Source organism: Pelophylax lessonae (assembly GCF_965119305.1).
Source record: "Pelophylax lessonae genome assembly, chromosome: 8".
Lineage (NCBI taxonomy): Eukaryota > Metazoa > Chordata > Amphibia > Anura > Ranidae > Pelophylax > Pelophylax lessonae.
In genome coordinates, this window is record NC_138775.1 from 147,941,090 (window position 1) to 147,965,030 (window position 23,941).

The 23,941-nt window shown below is 42.5% G+C and overlaps 1 protein-coding gene across 2 annotated transcripts in view; it reads left to right on the forward strand.

Moving 5' to 3' along the window:
- LOC309561862 (flavin-containing monooxygenase 5-like) overlaps positions 1–23,941 on the forward strand; it is a gene marked incomplete at its 5' end in the record, with an annotated part of 139,006 nt that overhangs the window by 38,731 nt on the left and 76,334 nt on the right. The window contains one exon of one of the 2 annotated variants that reach the window (XM_082265926.1): positions 23,636–23,653. The exons of the other annotated variant lie outside the window; for it this stretch is intronic. Coding sequence (XP_082122052.1) covers positions 23,636–23,653 — 18 coding nt within the window. Of the gene's footprint in view, positions 1–23,635; positions 23,654–23,941 lie in introns of those variants that run through there. 2 annotated transcript variants of the gene reach the window in all.

A 23,941-nucleotide genomic window follows, 5' to 3' on the forward strand; every position in this document is an offset into this window, starting at 1 on the left:
CGTATACTGAGCCTGATTCTGACAGTGAGGACTCCCCATTGCTCTCATCTGTCATGCTCAGTATCCTGTAGGCCTCTTCACTAGTGAACCAATGGTATACGATGGTATAGCCTGCAGAGCTCTCTTTCCCTGCGATTAGGTGGAAAGTGGTATAGTCTTCAGCGTATACTCTCCCCCCGGGACTAGGAGGAATATGGTATAGCCTGCACTGCAGAGCTCTCATCCCCCACGATTAGGTAGAAAGTGGTATAGTCTTCAGCGTTCTCCCCCCCCCCCCCCGGGACAACAAGAAGACGTGCAAAAACGAAAAACAGCAGAGGTGATCAAATACCACCAAGAGAAAGCTCTATTTGTGAGGAAAAAAGGACATCAATTGTATTTAGGATTTTCCCACATGCATCCAGAAGTGGTTTGACAAAGCAGAAATAAAATAAAAAGATTTTACACAGCAGCCATTATTACCATTGTGTCAGCTGCGTTTTACCACCCTTTTAAAAATTGGAGAACTTATAAAGAACACGGAGCTTGGCTGTGAGGATTATATCACGTGGACATCAGGTGGATGTTTCTGTCGGGGGCAGATACTTACTGGATGCTGAATACTTGCCCTGTATAAAACTCCTGCTTGAACCGACCCCCTATCATAAGGGGTCTGTTCATTCCGGTGAGCATTTTTGTGCACACCGGGTGGTCCTGTCTTGGTGAAGGGATTGAAGATCATAGAAGTGCATTTGAAAGGATTACTATTAGAGACTCTCTTTCAATTTATCCTTTCGGATGGTGTTATCGGGACTTATGTTTTTGATTTGTTACACTTATATTCGATTCATTTTGTGTTTATCACACATTGCACTTTTGCATTTTCCTCCAGGATCAAAAATATATATTGAGTATATCATTGGTTTACACTAGACTTGCACATTATATATTGATATTATATATTACATAGAATTTTTGATTTATGCACTACAAATGTGTACAATTTATTATACACTTCAACAATTTTTGCCTTTGATTAGAGGTTTTAGTGCACAAAATAGGTGAGCGCAGCTTTGTTATACATCACTGTGTAATTTTTATCATTTATCACGTTTTCACGTTTTTGTTGCGGCTTCCACTTAGGTTTATTTAACCTTACTTTTTGCACAATTCTTTAAATTATCACCTTTGAGTGTCTTCATTTATATTTATCAGTTTTACCGTTGCGCGGGTACTATTGGTGCTTAAAGCCAATTTTTTTCTACCTAGTGTGAATTAGAGGTAAAAAAGCACCTGGTTGTTGAGGACTGTTTGAACCCCTACAAAAAAGAACTGTTAATGCTAGCAGAGATCAGGCCTGACTTTGCTAATGCTGCGGTTTTGTGAGCTGTGTATTGGAAGGGAAAGTTATCTATTGATACTGCACTTCTTGGGGGCTGGGTGAAGGGGCTAAATGCAGGTGCTGGCAGGTGTTAGGGCTGATCCTGCTAACTCTGCATGTTTGGGAACACTAAACTATTGAGGACGCAAGTATAGTTCTTATCAGATCAAAGATATTGATCCATACAGACACTATAATAGTAATGGAGGTGTTTAGTGTGTGTGTGTGTGTGTGCTAGTGTTACTGTCAATCAAAGGGTTAAAATCTGATGCTATCTGGTATTGACCATAACTGATGCTGATGCTGACGCTAACTAACTGGTGTCACCCGTGACACTAATACAGTGATCATAAAAAAGGTTTGGTGCACTTTATTAGTGACACTGTGACAGGGAGTGAAAGGGTTAACTGGGGGGGGGGGGAATCAGGGGGTTAAAACTTTATTAGAAAATATGTAGCGGGCCCTGACGCTATACTAAGACTGACACTGATGCTAACTAGCTAACTAGCATCACCCGTGACACTAATACAGTGATCAGTAACTTATTTGTATACTGTATATAGTAACACTGTGACAGGCCAGTGAAGGTGTTAAATGGGGGTGATCAAGGGGTTAAACCTTTATTAGGGGATATATGGTGGGTACTGTAAACCTATCTGGGACTTCCGCTGGCGCTAACTGACATCACCAGTGACACTAATACAGTGATCAGTAAATTATCTGTATACTGTATATAGTGACACTGTGATAGGGAGTGAAAGGGTTAACTTTGGGGTGATCTTGGGGGTTATCAAGGGGGTGAAATGTGTGCCTATGTGTACTGGTGTCACTGTAGTGCTTGTGTACTCACTGTGATGCTTTCTTCTCTTACGTTGGAACCGAAAAGGGCTCCAGGAGAGAAGATTTCGTAATTTCCTATGCCTGTGTTTACATTACACAGGCACAGGACATTCTGCAATTGGTCAGAACCAATCACCAGGTCCAGGCCATAAATCATTGGCATGGACCTGATGACACATCAGGTTCTGAACAGAATCAGGTCACCGCAGAAACGGCAGGCGACCTGTGAGCACGCATTACGTATCTATACATGGTTTTGCACAGCCAGGCTGCCCTGCCTTAGTATATATGCGGTAGGCGGTCCAGGCCTGGTTAAATAGTGAAGTGGTGGATGCCTATTTATGAACAGCACTGCAGAAATCACTACCTTGGGGTTACTGGCCTGTTAATAGCTGTGAATCAAACAGTCCACCAATGACTTCACAGACATCATGTACAGACCCAATCATAGCTATCACCAATGTAAACAGTGTAGAGTTTACTGTACATTGGTAAGCCTGCCCCTTCCTCATGCGATAGTTCTTAGAAAAAGGAAAGTAAACAGCAGTGGGGAATTTGGAGGCCCTTCAACTTCTTCTTTTCTTAGGTCCTAAGGCCCCTTACCCCCGACCCCTCAATGGTTACCACTCTCAAAGCTTGGAAAATGGAGCTGGCTTGCAAAGATTTTCCACGCACTACTCATCCAAGTTAACATTGATCATAGAGCTTACTTTACCCCATATAGACTTCATAGAATGGACTTCTCTGCCTCACAAGAGTGCTGGCAATGTGACCATTCTCCTGGAGATTTTTCACATATCTTGTGATTGCCCCACGCTTACCAGCTACTGGGGGAGGGGATATCTGTTAATAACATTGAAAAGACCTCTCTTGTTTCCTCCATGAGTGTCTGTTTACTGGGGTTGGTGGAAAAGTTTGACCCCACTGTTGCAGAAAGGATCATGATTAGTCTTCTCCTTTTTTATGCTCATAAAGCTATTACGAAGTCATAGAAGAAAGCTCCATGTCAATGTTAATCTACCCCTGGACAAAGATACCTATGCTAATAGGGGTTGTCCGAAGAAATATGACAAAGTGTGGTCAAAATGGCTGGCTGACCCCTCTACTACCTCTATGCTTAACAAATCCTAATGTCTTTTGTAAGTCTCTTGTTCTTTCTGTGTATTGCTCATAATTGAGGTGCGGTCTTTTGTCTGGGGACATCCTTCTACTTTGAGCTTTGTCAGCAAACACTGATATTACTTTTCCAGAGTGAGAGCCACGCCTTTGTATCCTTATTATACTCAGGCTCCAAGAGTTATGTTCCCTTCCTCTTTACAGCTCCTGCATGGGAGGATTGTTCTGAATTTTATTTGTATTTTTTGTCTTTGGTTGTTTTTGTGTATTGTACACTTGTAATATGCTAATAAAAAGATATTTAAATAAAACAACAGTGAGGAAGCAGAAAAGCATGCAGGGAATCCAGAAAGTTGTGGAAAGGCATGGACACTGGGCAGCAGACAAGTAAAACTCACGGGGCGTGGCCGACTTCCGGGATGTGAGGAGCGTTCTTTCCTAGCTCCGCTGCCAACCTTTGATCCGCTACATAATCCTGCTCCATCCGAGGCCTGATTTACCTCCAGACTGCTCCTTGAGTCTCCCTACCTCCTCTGGCACCCTCCGGCGATGGTAAAATACGGCAGGGACTGGCCGGCGTCTCCCGCGGACCGCGATCCGGGTCCCTCGAGGCAGGCCCAAGATGGCGCCCGATCGTCTTCTTCGGGCAGTCCGCCCGCAACTGCCACACAGCTATCCTGGATGGGAGACAGTGCGGACTGGCCGGTGTTGTCTCCAGAAGCCCGGCCCGAGGCGGATCACGCTGCTCATCGTCCCTCTCAGGTACCGGAACCCACGCTGACCCAGATTATGGAGGCCATTAAGACCTGCCACACATCCCTTGCCTCACATATTGATGCCCTTAGAGTGGACTTTTCGCTGCTTAAGGATGATGTCCAAAAGATCCGACAGCAGGTCACAACCGCTGAACAGCGCATTAGTGCAGTGGAGGATGATGTCTTCCCTATCCCTGCGGCCCTGCGGGACATTCAGGCGGAACAGAAGGTCCAGGCGGCAAAGTTGGGGGACATGGAGGATCGTCTCCGCCGCAATAACCTCCGGTTTCTGGGCTTATCTGAGGGCGCAGAAGGTAGGACCCCTGAGACATTCGTGGAAACATGGCTGAAGCAGGCCCTGGGCCCTGGCACGTTTTCCCCGCTCTTTGCTGTGGAAAGAGCACATAGGGTCCCGTTCAAGGCCCCTGCCCTGGGTGCCCGGCTTAGGCCCCTGCTTGCACGGATCCTCCATTACAGGGATAGGGATGCAGCCCTGAGGAAGGCCAGGGAATCCCCGGATCTGCGCTTTAACAATGACACCATTACCATCTTCCCGGATTTCTCGGCAGCCACACAGAGGCAGAGGGCTGCATTTGTCCATGTTAAAAAGCGGCTCCGTGAACGTCAACTACCTTACAGTATGCTATATCCTGCTAAGTTGCGTGTGGTGTGTAAAGGCAAGACACAGTTCTTTTTGGATCCTGCGGAGGCTGATCGGTGGCTGGACTCACTGGGCAGAGCGTGAGGGACCCGGAGGGTTGCTTGTCCCCCCAGTATTGCTCTGTTTCTCCCCTGTTGGGACCTCTCCCTGGATCCTGATACTCTGATGGGTTATTTTAGTCATGAGGGGAGGTGGGCGCTTTGACCGATGGATGTGTCTCTCTCCTGTTTGTTTGCCTCGGATGGACGCACTGCTCAGGCTTGAGTACTTGGCAGCTCTCTAGGAACACCCCTTATGCCTGTTTTTCACCCTCCTTTAATGACTTGGTTTTGTTTAGGGTTCAAGCTCGGGCAAGTTGGGGCCACGGGCAGGGTGGGGTTTTTTGTTTTTCGATTGGGGACTGTTCTACAACCTTCACGAGTTACTCCTATGCTATACGGTTACTACCTTGTACTATCTCTGACTCATACTGTTGTGCTGAACTCTGCTGACTGGCCCTGGACAGGACTGCTTGTGCAGGGAGTGATGGCTCGATCCACCTGGCTGCGGCCACTTTGCTTGTTACAATGGCTGTGGACACACTAACTGTGCTGACCTGGAATGTCAGGGCACTAAATGACAAAGTGAAGAGGGCCTTGGTGTTTAACTATATTAATAATTACAAACCTCAGGTGATGTGCCTTCAAGAGACACACTTGACTGGGTCCAGAGTTCTAGCCCTGAAGAGGGCGTTTGTGGCGCATGGCTTCCATTCAATGTTTTCTTACCATGCTAGGGGGGTGTCCATTCTAGTTACTCGATCCCTTAAATGCTCGGTGAAACATGTTGTTACTGATGTCTATGGGCGATATGTCATTATCCTACTGCAGATAGATAGTACGGTTTATACGTTCTTGTCTCTTTACATGCCTCCTCCGTTCACTTTGGCCCTTTGGGATAAGGTGATGGCACAGCTTTTACAGGTGGCGGAGGGTCCCCTCCTGATTGCGGGTGATTTTAACGCAGTCGTGTCGCCCGATTTGGACAGATGTCCGGGTGATGCGTCGGCTTCCTCCCCTCTAGCGGCCTCGATGGAAAAGTATCACCTGGTGGACTGCTGGAGGTGGAGGAATCCTTCGGGTAGGGAGTTCTCCTGCTACTCTGCCTCCTATAAAACGCTTTCTAGGATTGATTTGTGTCTTGTATCTCCAGATCTGCTTTCGAGAATACTGTCTGTCTCCTACTTGCCCAGGGCTGTATCGGATCATTCTCCTATGCTAGTTAAGCTTAGCCTCTCCTCTTCGGTCGGATACAACCTGTGGCGCCTGAGTCCCCAGTGGCTCAATGAGGAGGTTTTTTTTAACATTACGGCTAAGGAGATGACCCATTTCTGGCTGGTCAACCAGGACACTGCCTCCGGGGCTATCGTGTGGGATGCCTTTAAGGCTACCATGCGGGGTGCCGTGGCCAATGTGATCAAACAGCTTAGGGAGGATAGGGCATGGAGGGTTGAATCCTTGCAATCGGAGGCATCGGCTGCTGAGGTGGAATACATCCGGAATCCCACTTCTGCTAACTACACCTTGTGGAGGGACAGTGCCAGGCAATTGGACCTTGTCCTGTTGGAGAAAACTCCGAAAAAATTGCTCTACCAGAAACAGAGGGTGTTTGAATATGGTAACAAGAACAGTAAGATATTGGCGTATCTCTCCCGCTCTGAGCACCCGGTTACGGCCATCTCTGCTGTATATGATGGCCAGCACCGTTTGTGCACGGAGGGACCGGAGATCGCGGGGACCTTTCTGGACTTCTTTCGTTCTCTATACTCCTCCAGTGCTGCATACTCTCGGGAGGAATTGGCCTCTTACCTGCAAGACATCCCTGTGGTCTCTCTGGAGGCGGAGGATAGTCTGTCTCTCGAGGGACCTATTACTCGCACGGAGATTGCGGATGCGATCTCCTCTTTTGCGGCTAATAAAACGCCAGGGTTGGACGGCTTTCCGATCGAGTGGTATAGGGCTTACTCGGAGGCTCTGATTCCACGTCTGTCTGCAGTGTATGCCGAAGCCTTTGAGAGTGGCATGCTTCCAGTCTCCCTTCGTGAGGCACTGATAGTGTTAATCCCCAAACCGAATAAGGACTCTACTTACTGTGAATCGTATCGTCCCATATCCCTAATTAATGTTGACATTAAGATTCTGGCGAAGGTTTTATCCCGTAGAGTGAACAATGTTATCTCTACTCTTATCCATTCGGATCAAACTGGGTTCATTCCCGGGCGCTCTACGGCCATAGATCTGAGACGCCTTTTTACGAATCTTCAGGTGCCAACTGATTGGGTGGATACTCGATTAATTGTGTCACTAGATGCTCACAAAGCATTTGATTCAGTGGAGTGGCCCTATCTGTTTGTGGTGCTGGGCAGGTTGGGCTTTGGACCGAATTTTGTCAAATGGGTGAAACTCCTTTATGATACCCCTGTGACTCGCATTCGGATTAATAACAAGATTACTGAGCAATTTCCTATCTGTCTGGGCACGCGGCAGGGGTGCCCTTTGTCCCCCCTGCTGTTTGCCCTGGCAATGGAACCACTGGCCGCTTTGATTAGACGGGATCCTAGGATCCGGGGATGCAGGGTGGGGGACCTTGAAGAGAAAACCTCCTTGTATGCTGATGACATGCTTCTATATTTGGCGGATCACCAGGACTCGTTGGATGCGGCCTTAGAGGTGATAGAATCCTTTGGGAGGTTCTCCGGGTTTAGAGTAAACTGGGACAAATCAGTGGCCTTTCCCTTTGACCCGCTTAGGGTCCCTGCCCTGGTACTGCCACGTAAAGAGAAGATCACTCTCCATCACTCGCAACACGGAACCGCAGATCCGAGCCGCTTGACCGCTCACCGCTGATGTTGTGGGAGACAGCCGGCTTTCTTCCCTCCCACCGCCAGTGACAGTACTGCATACGGCTTCCTGTGACCAGAGGACACCCTCCAGAGGATGGCTGCAGGATTGCTTTGACACATACAGCTTTTCAGTCTTCATGTCTAGTGAGTGTATATCACCTGCCTTGTTATCTGCAATAAATTGTCTGCACTTAGAGCGCTTCTCCCCTCTTCTTTTTGTCTATACAGATTCTTCCTCCTCATCTGTGGAAGAGCAGCTCAGTGCCCACGGACTTTATCCCTTTTAGGATCATCAACCTATTTATGCTATCCCATTGTCCCCTATTGTATGGTACCATTTTATGCCTATGTCTATTTGCAGCTACAACCTTTTTTATTGCCTGTGTTTTTTTTTTTTTTTTTTTTTTTTTTTTTTTCCCTTCCCTCCCCTCCCCCCCCTCCCTGGATTCAGCTGCTTATTAGTTCTGTTCATCCACCCTTCATATGCTGGAGGTCTTCGTAGCGCTCTGTGTTTTGTTTTTTTGGTACTGCCACGTAGGCTCCAGGTGGTGACGAAATTTAAGTACCTGGGTGTGATCATCCAACAACCTGTCACAAGGTTTGCTGACAATAACATTGCCCCGATGGTCCAACGGTTGAAGCAGACTCTGCCCACTTGGGGCAAGCTGCCTCTCAACCTGATGGGCAGGATTAATATCTTCAAGATGATATACTTACCCCGTTTCCTCTACCTGTTCTGGCAGGCCCCGGTGTACTTACCCAAACGATTGTTTGTTAGTATTGAATCCCTCCTACTGTCTTTTATATGGGGAGCGAAACCTGCGAGGATTTCCCTTAGCACGCTAAAACTCCCTGCTCAGGCTGGGAGTCTGGCGGCTCCGGACCTCCAAGCTTACTATTTAGCGGCCCAACTAACGCATGTGCATGCCTGGTTTTTTCCAGACCTGCCAAATGCGGCGGTTACCACTTCGGCGGCGGTTATGGGATCATACGAGGCGCTCCTAAACTCCTTATATAGGAAAGGGCCTTATCAGGGGGCGGGGGCTGAGATCATTTGGATGGCATGTAAGATAACTCATATGTGTAATACTAGGGTGGGAGGCTCCTCTTTTAACAGGTCCCCCAATGCCCCACTATGGTATAATCCGGAATTGCGAGATCTGTATAAACTGGAAGAGCCTAGGCGCTGGGCGGGCTTCGATCTGAAGTACGCTCATCAGCTGTTTTCGGATCATACGTTCAAGACCTTTGCTGAGTTGCGGTCGGAGCTAGGGGTCCCCTCGACATGCTGGTTTTTGTCCCAACAACTTAGGCATGCGGTGGCAGCGCAATTTGGACTTCGGGGGGTCCACCTGGTTCCGACTCGGCTGGAGAAGGAACTGATGAATTCCGACCACGCTAAACGTATCTCTCGATATTATGGGTTGCTCCTTGGCGATGGGGGAGAGAAAATGGCAGCCTTGCAAGCTAAGTGGCAGGTAGATCTGCCACAGCTGGAGACGGTGGACTGGGAAGATCTTCTCAGCGCTCAGTCGTACGGGCTGATAGCAGCAGGGGATAGGGTCATCCAATTGAATTACCTACACAGAATCTATTATACCCCTTACCGCTTGTATGTGATGGGGAGGCTCCCCTCTCCGCTGTGCCCTCGCTGTCGGGGGGATAGGGGGGACTTCCTTCATATGGTGTGGTTGTGCCCGGTGATTCAGTCCTTTTGGAAAGGGGTGTACTTTTATGGAGGAAAAACTGGCGCTGCCGAACATCTGTTCCCCTGACAGGTGCCTTCTTGGCAAACTGGAGGAGGAGGGTCTTCGGCAGTCCCAGAGAACTCTACTGTGTATTCTCTTTTTCTATGCCAAAAAACTGATTGCTCTGAGATGGTGACCACCTGGGTTGACTTGGTCAATAATGCCCTTCCCATGTATAAACTTACCTACTTGGCCCGGGGATGCCCGAAAAAATTTCGTAAGGTGTGGTCCTCCTGGATGACATCGGTGCTGGGGTCAACTGAGGTTTAGGTCTCCTGTGTATTGCATTTCATATGGGTGGGTAGCCCGATGGCCCTGTTTATTTTCTAGTATGCTCTTCTCCGCTCCCGGGGATTTCTTTATCAAAGGGTTTTTCCTGCAGGGGCTGTGTCGGCAGATTCACTCTCTGTTTACGAATGGTCGGATGGTACCTACATTGCTATTGTGGTTATATACTACGTGAAGGGTTACGTTACTGTTTGTTTCTACTTGAAAATGTGGCAAATATCCATTTATTAAATAATAAATTAAAAAAAAAAACTATTTCTTTCTTTACTGTTATCTGAGGGAGTACGGGGGGGCTGACTTCATTGTTGGCATGTCTTATCTAGGTTATTTGTTATGCTCCTGCTTTATATGCCTGCTCTTTGCCATGTCCACGATGCTTGACGAAAGCGCAATGCTTTATTTTGCTGAGAAATCACTGAGAAAACATTCCCCTAGCATTTCTGGTCGTGGCCATCTTGAGTAAGGGCAGATGATTCATATTAATTCCCTGGGATCCATCTGCCCTTAGCTCAGGCATACAAGAGGGAGGTTGTGCTTAGCTGAGAAAACCCTAATCCTCTCCAGAAGACTCCTGGGATCACATCATTTTCCTAGGCAAGAAACCAGGAAGTAACTGAAGAAATCTGAAAAAAACTTTTTTTAAAACAAGTAAATATAATATACTTTCCTATCTATTTACTGATGTCAGCAACATGAGGATTAAAAATAGTCAGTATTGATTGAGAGAGTGAATTTCCGCTTTAATGTATCTTAGGAGATCTATTTTTAGTACAGCCAAACTAACTGCTTGAAATTGAAAGATGGGTACCATTGGTATACTTCGCTGCCAGCTTGAAAACAAAGAATATTACCACAATCATTTTCAGGAGGAAAACATTGATTTTTCTTGCTCTCCATTTTAAAAACACTTTCAATAGGGTAGGGGATTATGGAACCTTTTCCCCAATGCAAGCAATATAATTCTCCCTCCTTCAACAAATTATATTGTCAGAGATGTAGTTCCCTCCTACTTAGGCTGTTAGGTCAATTAAATTTTGGCTCTTTCTGTAATCAAGGGAGCAGAGATTGTTTGGCCTGATGTGCTTCAGAGGCTGTCAGATGGATTGCTTCCCCCTTGCCTGTAGAAGAAGCTTCTAGAGCCCAGCCAATCCCTGGGAAGGTGTGCCCAGATGGTGCTAGGAAGCTGATAAATAGTCTCTCCCCAGTAGCAGAGTTTCCAGCCTTAGGAAGGCTTTTGTACATGAAGCAGCCAACGGACTGAGTTGCTGTTCTGTGAGTTTTCAGTAGTACAGGGACCTAGAGGTGACATGTAACTTACTGCAGGACTTCTCAAAAGATATCTAGTCCAGAGAATGACTGTCTCGCCCACTGAATTGTGTCGGGAGGAAGCTGGAAGGTGTGCAGCTGTCCTGTGAACTCATGAATAAAGAAACAAAGAGACTTGCCCTTGGACTTCAGATGTGAGGAAATAGACTATTCATTATTCACATCTACTTCAGGAGAAGATTGTCCTCTAACCGCTTTTTGCTTATTGTTTTGAAACATCCCATGCCCTAATCTCTCGCCTGTTCCAGGTTCTCCAAGTACCCTGTGTTCAAAAAAAAAAAACAACCCTTAGACTGAGCCTGAGAGCCATAGTGCATGGACTGTTGCTTGGGTGACTAACGGCTTCAGTACTGTATGGGAAAGAACCAGTTGATATTTGGTAATTTATTTGTAGCTACAGGGATTCTTATCTGTGTGTTAATAATAAAGCATTTTCAGGTTCCAGGTTCTCCAAGCAATAAAAAACAAAAAAAAAACCAAAAAAACAAAAACAAAAAAAAAAACAAAACAACCCTTAGACTGAGCCTGAGAGCCATAGTGCATGGACTGTTGCTTTGGTGACTAACGGCTTCAGTACTGTATGGGAAAGAACCAGTTAATATTTGTGGCCCCTGCATGGGTAGCGCTAAATTGATAAATTTATAGGACAAGTTCTGTAATTCTTTCTTCAAGAACCAGGGGAAAAAGAAAAAAGTGAAAATACCTTTGACTTGTAATGAGATGCCTAAAAATAAACTGAAGTGACATTTCAACAATACCAATGGTTATGCAAAAGATTTTTCAGCTTGTAAGTATCATGTAGGCTCTACGTGCTCTGTTTTCTACCAAAACACACAGGTTGAAGCTTAAAAATTACATTTGCAAAGCAACAGCAAAGAGTAAGTCTTGCCTAATCTAAAGGTCTCCCATTTATCAAACTCTCCTGCCACTTATCTTCCCATTTCCAGGCTTTTATGATGACTAGATGATTTTTATAGTCAGCGTCTTTATTTTATCAATTTATAAAGCAGTACCATGTGTTCATACATAATGCTTTGCTTTGGGCTCTGAGTGCTTGCAAGTACTTTAGAAATTGATTACTACACTTAAAAAGGCATAGTTATACAGTAAACACACTGAAAAAATAAGAATGCATACTTATTTTAGTAATACATCACATCTGGTTCAAATTTGCTGAATATTTAGAAATAACTAGTTGTTCATATAATTATATTATGCTGTAGTTTAAGATATACTCATTTGTGGGCTAGAACTAGGAAAGAACAAGAACCAATGATGAAAGCACTGTGATTGGTTGAATTAGGGGGATGTCCAAAAATATTTTTTTTATTTTCTCCATTATAAAAGTTAAGGTGACTAAGTGCACTAAATCAATACAGGTTTTCAAAGAGTGATTCTTAGTGATCTTTTCGAAGAAGGATTTAATATTGAATTCAGCTGTCAGCCAACCAGGAGTTTCCATCAAAATCCTACCTTTAACAGAGGTATTCTGTTTTATATTTTTTCCAGTCTCATCTATGGATTGTTCTTTTTTAATTTATTTGTAGCTACAGGGATTCTTATCTGTGTGTTAATAATAAAGCATTTCCTAAAGGGGATAACTATGAAGCTTTTAATCTTTGCATTTTTGCTTTTATTTTTCATTAATTGTGTGTAGTACATCTGTTTTATTAATCCCCCATCTCATTTAGACAAGTAAGGATGTGAAACATTTATTTCTAGACGCTATTATTTGTTAAGATTTGTTACATTTTTTTTAAAGTAAATGTGGAAATGTATTTAAAGGTTAAGAGTTAAGAAAAACTCAAGATGATTTGAGGGTCATAACGCAACAAATCTGAATTGACTGTGAACTTGGTTCTAGCTACTTTTTTCCCTTTCTTCCTTTGCTGCTAAAATTGTTAGTTGTACTGACAAATAGGGACAAATTCTGTACCTTTTTTCTGCTTTCAAAATATCAAAAGGAAATTTACAAAAAGAAAATGTAAGAAAAGTGTTAAATTGCTTCTTCTTTTACCTAGATAGTGACACTTGTTTTGCTGGAATTTGTGCCTATCACTTTTTTATTTTTTTGAAAGGGGCCGTATTCCACAATAACATGCCTAACCAAAAGTTAACATTTTGAATGAAGGACATTAAACAAAGAGTAAATAAGTAGGTTTACCACTATAGAAAACAATTTACAATCATACTTTTTCAATTTTTTTTTTTAGTTTATTTCTTTAAAAGTGTGACTTTACTTCTGCCAAAGCCTGTCACTGAGAGTTCAGAGCAGGCACCTAGAGACAATCACTCCCAGGAGCCTACAAAAACCAGAACATCTATTACGCAAATTTACTTTTTGGTAGGAAAGTCCATTGCTTGTCTAATGCCTACTTTTTATGGGCAGTGTAAATGTACATTAGTAACATTTACACTGTGGTGCAGGCAAGCTCAGGGCTCCCAGTAGACTCTAGAGCACATGTGTCAAACACAAGGCCCGTAGGCCGAATCCAGCACTCCAGGCCATTTTATGTGGCCCTTGCAGAGCTGCAGTAGAGCTCCCGCCCTCCTTTGGGCCTCCTCCAGATCTTGCACTTTCTGCTTCCTAGCTCTGCCCCCAGATTCTTCTCAGCAGTAACACAAGGTAAGGGGGTATACGTTGATATAAGGGTGGGTGGTGGTGGGGGGGGGGGGACTCTGGACATCTAGTATTACAGATACAACCGACCCTTTGAGGGCAATCATAATGCTGATGCGGCCCTCGATGAATTTAAGTTTGACACCCCTGTTCTAGAGGAAAGTTAACAATGCATGCAGGCCAATGGAACGTGCTATATACTCACAGTGTCAGTTTCTGTGCTTAGATATAAGAGAAGGTTTGCTTGAAAGTAAACCTGTAGTCAGTTTACACTTTTTTTTAAGATATAGATGTAAATTCAAGCAACCTAACCTAAATAATATTTTAGTTTTCATGTATATGGTAGTAACTGTATTTGTTCATTATATATATATATATATATATATATATATATATATATATATATATATATGTGAATGCCTTGCTGCTTGCTCAGTAATGCTGCACAATGGCACAATGTTTTTTGTACTGTAGTACTCTTCTCTCTATGGAAGTATAGCAATCTGCCCAGAATGAATAAAAACAACACAAAAAAGTAGTTTTTACCCTAGCGGTTATTAAGCATAGATTAGAATTGCCCTTTTCTGTTATCAAATCAGCCACTATTTTTTTCAACAGATTGTTTTATAAAATAAAAGAATACAGATGTGCCACAGGAAGAAAAAAAATGTAGTTACATGAAATATTATTGCCAAGTAAAAAATAGCTCTACTGATCAATTAAAAATCACTTTTAGTGTTTTAAAAGTATTAGAAGTTATTCAATGCATCTATTTAGTAGGTTTAAACTGATGCTATTACATTTAGTTTTATATATTAAGGATTTAATCCTTTCACTGCCAAGGATGTATTACAGTATTACATATGGCTGTACAACGCGTGGTGGCTGTACAACGTTAGGTAGCCAGTGATGTAGCAGTGATGTAGTATTGTAGCAATCAAAGGGTTAAAACAAGTTCACTGCTATTCTAAATTTCACCTATGGCTTCTACGCTAAGGCTCTGTTCACACTTGTCATGCGACTTTGGACACATAAAGTCGTATGACAAGCCACAGCCCATTAATTTCAATGGCACCAGATTCCAATCACAGCCACTTTGAAAAGGTTCCTGCACTACTTTAATGTGGTTTTGATGCGTCTTGAGTGCCAGAGAGTGTAAAGTCGCATCAAAGATGCACTCCAAAGTCGCACTGGAAATTGTGCAGTTTTGAAATCACAATAGTGTTAAGCAAATCTAATCATAGAAGTAATCAAGCCAGCTACTTTAAACATGGGACAAGGTTTTTAGCATAAGTCACTATTTATAGGTCTGCATGCCTTTGATTCTCTGATAAACAATTGGGAAGCTATCTGGGGACATATTAGATCATTAGTGCCATATTTTAATTATTAAGGTAATGCACATTGATAATATATATATATATATATATATAACAAAATGGTCCTTACACCTAATTTGTAATATGGGAAACAGTGCCCGACAGTGAGGCACAGTTCACACTGCTGCGACGGCAAAGTCGTACGACTTTGCCCTGTAACTTCCTTCCGACTTGGATGCAATTTAGGAGCATGTACAAGGGCTGAAATCGCACCCAAGTTGGACCAAAGTAGTGCAGGAACCTTTTCTAAAGTTGGAGTGACTTGTGTAGCATCAGTTAGGATGGCTCTCATAGGAAAACATTGAATTTAACATGTAATGCGACTTGGGGTCTCACAATTCCCATGTCGCAGAGCAGTGCCGAGCATTAATGGGCTGAAGACAAATATTTACAGATTATTATGTCTTATTACAGGTATCATCTATTTTTGTAACATATATAATATTACATTTTTGTTTGAACATAAATGCATATTACTATTTTACAGTTTGCTAAATTACCAGCTATTGAATACTTTTTCAAAATAAAACTTGATCAAGTTTCCAATCAATTCAATTTTCATGAGTATATATTCCTAATTTAAAGACAAAACTTGAGATAATATTGTGTTTTTTGAGTATTTTCCTATGTTGGTCCATATATGTACGGATCACCCCGCTTGATGTACACAGTGGAGCACAGAAACACTTTATCTGCACCTGATGGACACTATATATGGACTTTATGATTTTTAACTATTTATGTATATATGAATTGGAGTATTTATTGTGTGATCTTACGAGATTTGCACTTTATATACTTTGCACATGTTTGCACATTTGCACTAGTTTTTACATTTGATAATTTTGCACATGTTTATATATTTTACTTTTTTATGTAATATTGAGCAGCGCTGCAACACCCCGGTTCATATATATGTATTATATTTCTCCTTTTAAAGAAAAATTTTATTTACATTTATTTTTTAGGATTTTATCTTATTTGCCCTGTTTACAAAATAATAGATGCTGCATGTTATTTTCAAGACTGAATGAGATTATATTGGTTTGGAAACAATTAAAATAGTGATGGCTTTCTGAAAATAAAGGAGACTAAGGTTGGCACAGACTTGGCAGTTGGCACAGACCACCCTAGCACCCCCCTAGATCCAGGTCTGCTTTCAGCTCGTGGATGTTCCATGGATGTGGATCATAACAAGCAGCACCTAATAATAGCCCTTTATATTAGTGGTCAGTGTTAGCCCATAACTCCTGATAAAAGCTCTATTTACACTGATGGCAAGTGGCACTTATGCCTTCTTGCTGATAAAAGCCCCTTTCATTACATTTATGGTAGCATAGTTGTCAGACCTACATCTCCCTGTGGGCTCTTTTATATACAAACATAATTTATGAACAGATTGCAGGGGTTCTACTGGATTTGTTTTCAGAAACGTTGAACGGAAACAAAAGAACATTTTAATTTGTCTCTAAAGACAACACAAGACACTTAACAAGACACTTTTAGGTTGTATTTTCTTTTTGGAAGTTGATTTACATTATCAAGAAGCTGTTCAAAAGAAAAGAAAAAGCCGTATGTTAAAAAAAAAAAATATCAACTGAAAAAAAAGAACAGAAAATATAAAACCTAAATCATTATAGTTTTCCTTTCAAATAATGGATCGTAAGCATTTAGTACTATCCTTATACTAACGCAAATGATGAGAATGATGAATGAAGCAAAAATGAATCAAGCAAAAATTAATAAGCAATCACATGCGAAACTGCTACGTGGATTTGTCTTTTTAAATTAAGACCTTGGTGTTGTAAGCAAGATTGTTGGCTTTTTTGATTTTAGGTTTATATTGTTAGTGTTTGTATTTCCCTCTCTCATTTCTTTATACTGTATGAACACAATTTTTGTCTGTCTCCCTAATGCTAGGGTTTTTAAGTAAGCCTATGATCCCTAACAATTCTAGGCAGCACATATTTTCTGATTGTGAGTTACAGTAGAATGACAGAAAATTGGTGTACCCATTCTTATAGATATAGAACACACACTGAACTTTGGGGGTGAATTGAAGTGGAATTATGACATAAGAAATCCTTCTAACTCTGCATTAAATGCTCCTGGACAGATATTCCTTAGAGCTCACAAAATGTTTTGGCTCTGTAATAGCAATGACAAATTTCCCTTTGAAGAGACTTTATTTTTGTTTTGCTTTATGTTTAGTGGTAAAAAGTTTTATTTATTTTGATCAATTAAATATGAAATATCACATACGAATATTTCCTCTTTGCTACTTGCAACCAGCAGATTGAACCCTGTGACTGATCTTTCTACTGGCGCTGAACTGAAAATAGACCTTAATGTGCAGAGTCACCCTTACCTCTCTCTGAGCAGACAGTTCATACAGATTGCCAATAAGCAGACAGGCAGTGTTGGGTGTTCATATTAGAACCCCAGCATGGTTTGCAAACTTTAAGTGTGTAGCCCTCTTTTGGCGGGGATTATGAGAAATGGCCCACCCATAAATAAAAGAACCAGAACCTTTGCTAAAGTGAATAGGCTGTTTGATAAAAAAGTTGGCAGTGCCTCCACCCAGGATAGGGGCTGAAAGGAGGAGTTTCCCTTCCTTGGAAAATAACCAGTAATCTAATCAAAGTAATTTGGAGCAGAGAAACAATTGCAACCAGCATATAAAAGTAACCATAACTATATAGCACACCTGTATGGAAATAATATAATAATAAAAAAGCCTCCCCAAACTTTTTTAGGCACTGTTGCCAACTTGGGACCATGTACCATATTTGGTGGCAATGCTTCAAAGTAAGGTTGCAACGCTAAACTGGTGATTTAGAGTGACAAATAATACAAAAAATGAAATATAGAAAAATGTATGTGACAATTCAGTCCATTATAACAAATAAAGTCTTTTAAATAAATCCACAAGTGTGCTGATGTTCAGTGCCAATATAGTTAAATAGACACTCACCAGACCGAAATGCTGCCTTATTATGACAGCTATTGCGTTTTAGTGTAGTATCAGGTGGGGGGTTTACACTAGAGGATATCTCCTCCAATACTCCAACAAGGCAGGTATGCAAATCCGCAGACATAGGAGAGAACAAATCTTCTCATAGTGTAGCATTTATTTAAAACAAAATCATAACAAGCAGCTTTAAAAACTGATAAAAACAACTGATATTGATACATACAGTGCAAGCATCTGAAGAACACTTACATGTAAAGCCACCAGACTCAGAGTAGTATTGGTGGCTATAGACCTATGGACTTCGCTAGGAGATAGCACTGTCCCACTGCTGTTGGAGGAACAGGAACAGTGTGTCTAGTGTGGGGAAAGGTTCCAGTGGAGGAGGGACAGTCTAGGGACTGCTCGCCTATGTCGCTAGTCAGGAGACTATTTCCGCATCCAGGTGCCTTGTTGCCAGACCACTTTCCATCCACCTCCTCTGTCAGACGTTGCCAGGGATCACAAGCTTCGGGTTTCCTCTGCAAAACTGAACTATGATTTGCAAAACTCTCTGTAAAGGCTCTGTTACCACCTTGTTGGAACGTTTTTGTTAATTCTCCCTTTAGATTGTAAGCTCCACAACAATGTTCACACCCATGCGATCCGACTCCTGTACCATTTCATAGTTCGCACAACCATCCGATCTGGGGGTGTCATTAACTTTCTATTGACACCCGCAGCAGTTCGCAGAGAGCAATATAAACTGCCTGTGAGTTAGATGCGATGCGGTAACCCACTCAGGAATCGCGCTGGTTCCCACATGTGGGAACCCAGCTTTAAACCTTTCAATACCAGAACTTATTTTGCTTTTTTTTCACATATTAAAATGCACAGGCTTGAAGATTAGTTATAGCCCCCAATCATATTTTTTCTGAAAGCAGAGAGTGGAGATTAAATTAGTGGTAATTAGATACCCTACATGCCATGCCTTTAAATTTTACGTGCCCGTGAAACGGCAACAAACTTCAGTACCTAAAATATTCCACAGGCAATGCTTAACATTTTTTAAAGGTCATTAGTTCAAAATTAACAATGAATAATGATCCTAGAATTTTTGCGCTCACTCCAGCATGTGCAGCGATATAACTGTATGACATGTATAGCACAGTTGCATTTGCATATGAATGTGCATGTATATCAGGCAGGATGACTGTTTTATTTTTCAAATGTTCTTTTACATTTTTAACATTTTTTTTTTACATAACTTTATTCTTATTACATAAGGGGCCAATAGCCCCCTATGTGATAGCATATAGCTTGTGATAGGTTCACTTTAATGAGACATCAGGGGCCTATCAGACCCCTGTTGTCTCCCTTCACCTAAGGCTAATGGAGCACAGATCGTGCGCTATTTGCCATTTACCTGGCAGCGCACTTGCAGAGTTACAGCTCTGAAGCAGGAAGTGACATAATATATGTCACTTCCTGGTTTACTCAGTGGAAGGAGAATCAGTGAATGAATGTTCACTGGGCTACCTCTGTCCTGCCCAGAAACACCCGCTATGCCTGTCCAAGGCCTGCAGGTGGGAGAGCAGAGCCTGGGATACATAGTAAAGGGAAGTTGCATAGGATGGGTGGTGATTATTGAAGAGCCGTCCAAATCACTTCCAGGAGAAAGCTGACAAACGCAGTGTGTGTAAAATCTGGCACCAACCTAAGCCTTACATCGGCGGCAGTGAAAGGGTTAATGAATTTCAATAAGCTCACATTCTAGCTTCTGTGTTTTGGGATCACCTGCTGTGATTATTGAGGTATATTTTGGTACTTACTGTACATGGTTTATGCACCAAGAGCTGAAGCTATTGTTTCAAAAGACTGCCTAGCATAATGTAAATGTGGTAAATGTTAAAAAAAAAAGATTGCAATTTCTTGCAAAAATTAACACATACAGTATATAACAATATAAAAAAGAAGATACACTATATTACCAAAAGTATTGGGACGTCTGCCTTTACACACACACACACATAAAAAAAAAAAACTATTAACCATTATAATTTCTTTTTAGGCTATCACATACACTATATTGTCAAAAGTATGTATTGGGACACCTGCCTTTACACGCACATGAACTTTATTGGCTTCCCAATCTTAGTCCGTACGGTTCAATATTGAGTTGATGCATCCTTTGCAGCTGTAACAGCTTCAACTCTTCTGGAAGTCTGTCCATAAGGTTTAGGAGTGTGTCTATGGGAATGTTTGACCATTCTTCCAGAAGCACATATGTGAGGTCAGGCAATGATGTGGACGAGAGATCCTGGCTCACAGTCTCCACTCTAATTCATCCCAAATGTGTTCTATTAGGTTGAGGCCAAGACTCTGTGCAGGTCAGCTAAGTTCCTCCACCCCCAAATTCGCTAATTCGTGTCTTCATGGGCCTTGCTTTGTGCACTGGTCCAACTCATTTGGTGAAGGGGGGATTATGGTGTGGGGTTGTTTTTCAGGGGTTGGGCTTGGCCTCTTAGTTCGAGTGAAGGGAACTCTTAAGGCGTCAGCATACCAAGACATTTTGGACAATTTCATGCTCCCAATTATGTGGGAACAGTTTGAGGATGGCCCCCTCCTGTTCCAACATGAATGCACACCAGTGCACAAAGCAAGGTCCATAAAGACATGGATGAGCGAATTTGGGTTGGAGGAACTTAACTGGCCTGATTAGAGTCCTGACCTCAACCAATAGAACACCTTGGGGATGAGATAGTGCGGAGACTGTGAGCCAGGCCTTCTCTTCCACATCAGAGCCTGACCTCACAAATGCTCTTCTGCAAGAATGGTCAAACATTCCCATAAACACACTCCTGAACTATGTGGACAGCCTTCCCAGAAGAGTTGAAGCTGTTATAGCTGCAAAGGGTAGACCAACTTAATACTGAACCCTACGGACTAAGACTGGGATGCCATTAAAGTTCATGTAGCGTGTAAAAGAAATAATAAAAATTTTACAAGTTCAGTTGGACACCTTCTGTGAGGTTATGATGTTTTAAAGTTTGTCCAAGCAGCTCTGATTAGTGTTAGGAATATACCCCAGCATTTATAGTCAAGTGGATGATTCCGTGACCTTAATACAATTACCTGTAGCACCCTCCTAGATAGGTGCTAGGAAAAAGCATTAGTTTGCTTCATTCTGCTTATCAGGGTAGCCTGATCTGTTAGTTATGCCTGTTACATGCGTCCAGGTGGGAGTCACTTGGTCTGAGGGAGTGTCTCCACTGTATCCAAAAGGGGAGCCTGTTGGACAGTGGAGGAAACCTAGCCAGTGACACATGAGGTTTTGTGACAGTCCCAGTGAGGACACATGTGAAAGGGCATCTTTGGCGGGAAGCAGAGTCCCAGGAGGAGGGTGACGGCTGTCTCTCCTTTTGCATTCTGAGGAAAGTGGACACAGGCAGTTGGCCTAGTGAGCCAGGTGTGGAGCTGAGCCTTGAAGGTCCTGGAGAAGCTGACAGTGGAGCTGCAGACAGAGCTGCCTGGGAAAAACAGTGTCCGTGAGTACCAGGGGGCTTGTCAAGGGGTCTGCCCAGGAAGGGGGACCACTCCAGTGAGGTCAGTGGACAGAAGGTCAGCTCACACAGATAGTAGTAAAGGGGGTGCCAAGTAGAACCCTGAAGAGTGTAAAGGGGGTGTCAAGTAGAACCCTGAAGAGTAATCTACCAAGTAGTTCACTTGTTAATACTTCACTTCAGTGGCAGGGTGAAGCAGCGGCCTTGCCGCATTCAACATAGATAGAAGTCCTCAAGATTGTGCATAGTTTGCTAAGTTGGAGTATCCCACTCATCCCTTCTCCCATCCCATCATAAAATAAAAACAACAAAAACCAAATCTCCTGGACTGTGTTTACTGACTTATCCAAAAATCTAAAGTCTTAAGGATTCACAAGTTGTTGCTATGAGTAACCCAGGGGACCTGTTTTCAGCAGCTCCCAAGGGAGTAGTGCTACATACCACTGGATGTGTTGAAGCAGATGTGGATTTTCCAAGAACATGATGAGAGTGAGATGTAAAAGTTTGTGAAATGACCATATTCTAATTACATAATCCATTCTCTGTATTAATTACATAGTCCAATTCCATGGTGCCATGATGTCTGGGTCTAGGGCATGTGTTAATAGTGGGCGGGTTTGTTATTGACATTTATTTACAAATACCTGAAGGAATATTTATCTTTACAATACAAATGACTTCAAATGCCAAATGCAGAGCATAAACACATATATAACAATATGTAGCACCCTCCTAAGTAGGTGCAACAGAGAGTATAGTTTTTGGCTCTGTCTGTCTATCAGAGGAGCAGCAGGCAAATTTCTATATTTCTTTCTGCTTAACAGAGAGCAGGATCTGGGAGTTAGGTCTGCTCATGGTTCTCAGTGTGTGATTGATCTGGTCTTGGGAGTGTTTCACACTGGTTCAATAGGGAGGTATTATGGACAGTAGAGGAACCAAGGCCAATGGGTACACAGGTTTTGATACAGCCTCAGTGATTGGCACAGACTGCTGTCTCGGTGCATTCTGAGGTGTGGTATAAAAGCCAGGAGCACATGTGCTTGGGGTCTTTGGCTGGTGAGCACAGTCCCGGAGGGAGGGTGGCGGCTGCCTCCTCTGTAGCAGTTGGTGTATGGTCGCATGCGGGCGGCCTGGTGAACCAGAAGGAAGGAGCTGAATCCAGAGGTCCCGGAGAACTGACTGGAGGGGTTGAGACACTGGAGACCCAAGAAAAACAGTATAGTGAGTACAGGGGATCATTTCTAGGGGCTTAACCTGAGAGGGGGCCACCCTGGAGTAGTATAGTCAGAGGACAGGTGTCAGCTGGTGGAGTGAAAGGGGATGCTAGGTGAGTACCCTGAAGATAGTTACTCAATCAAGTCATCTACTCAGAGACTTAATACCAAAGTTTATCTCGTGGCAAGATGAACCAGCAGCCTGGCTGTATCTACAGACAGGAGTCCTCATCTTTGTGAATAGTTCAATTCTGGAGTATCCCACTCTTCCCTTCTCCTATGCCTATTTAAAACAAAAACACAAAAACAACTACAACCCCTAGACTGTTTATTGACTGAGCCAAGGAAAAAAGAGTTAAATTGTGCATGCTGCAATTACTAATAGTAACCGAGGGGGACCCGGAAGTGTAATATACAGCAGTCCTCAAGGGGGCAGTGCTACATATATAAACAAGAAGATACATTATAAAAAAAAACAGGAATAATAAAAAATAATGACAAATATTTGAAAAGGTAAGGGGACTGATTCAATAAAGGCAAATAGACTGCACATTTTGCCAGCGAATTCCCCTTTTACTTAGAAAATGAGGTGAAGCAGTGCTGACTTCCATCATCCACACATGTGCAAGCAAAAATCAGTAAATCAACCACAATATCTATTATATTGAAAATCTATGTATATAGAAACAATATAATTTGACTTTGCGCAAGCTGTGTTACAAGACGGCATTTAATCGTATGGAATCTCTTGTATACTATAGCAGAACATTTGAGCTTTGTTCCAGTTCAAAGGGGCATTGTAAATCTTTTCTTGAAAAACTGCTGAAAACAACTGTGTTGCTGCAAGGTCATTACTGGTTAACTATTCACAAAAAAAATGTGATCAGTTTGTCTGTTGCTCAGAAGCAGTTTATTAATACCGGTGAAAGTCTGGATGTTAGAAGAAAATAAGGTAGGTGCAGGATCCAAGGTTTTATTTTCTTGTTTTCTAACAATTCTGGGGTTACTGTGTAATTCTTACATTAAATATAATATAGTTATTTCAGTGGGTTTTTTCACATATACAGTAGACATCCGTTTTTCATTTTTTTATGCAGTGTAATAAAGTACATAAATTAGTACTAGTAACTGTGTGCCCATTCTTGGAGCAATAGGAATGCAGAAATAATGCACATATACATATAGAAAGCAGAAAAGAACACAGTAACGTATACTACTATATACACTATATTGTCAAAAT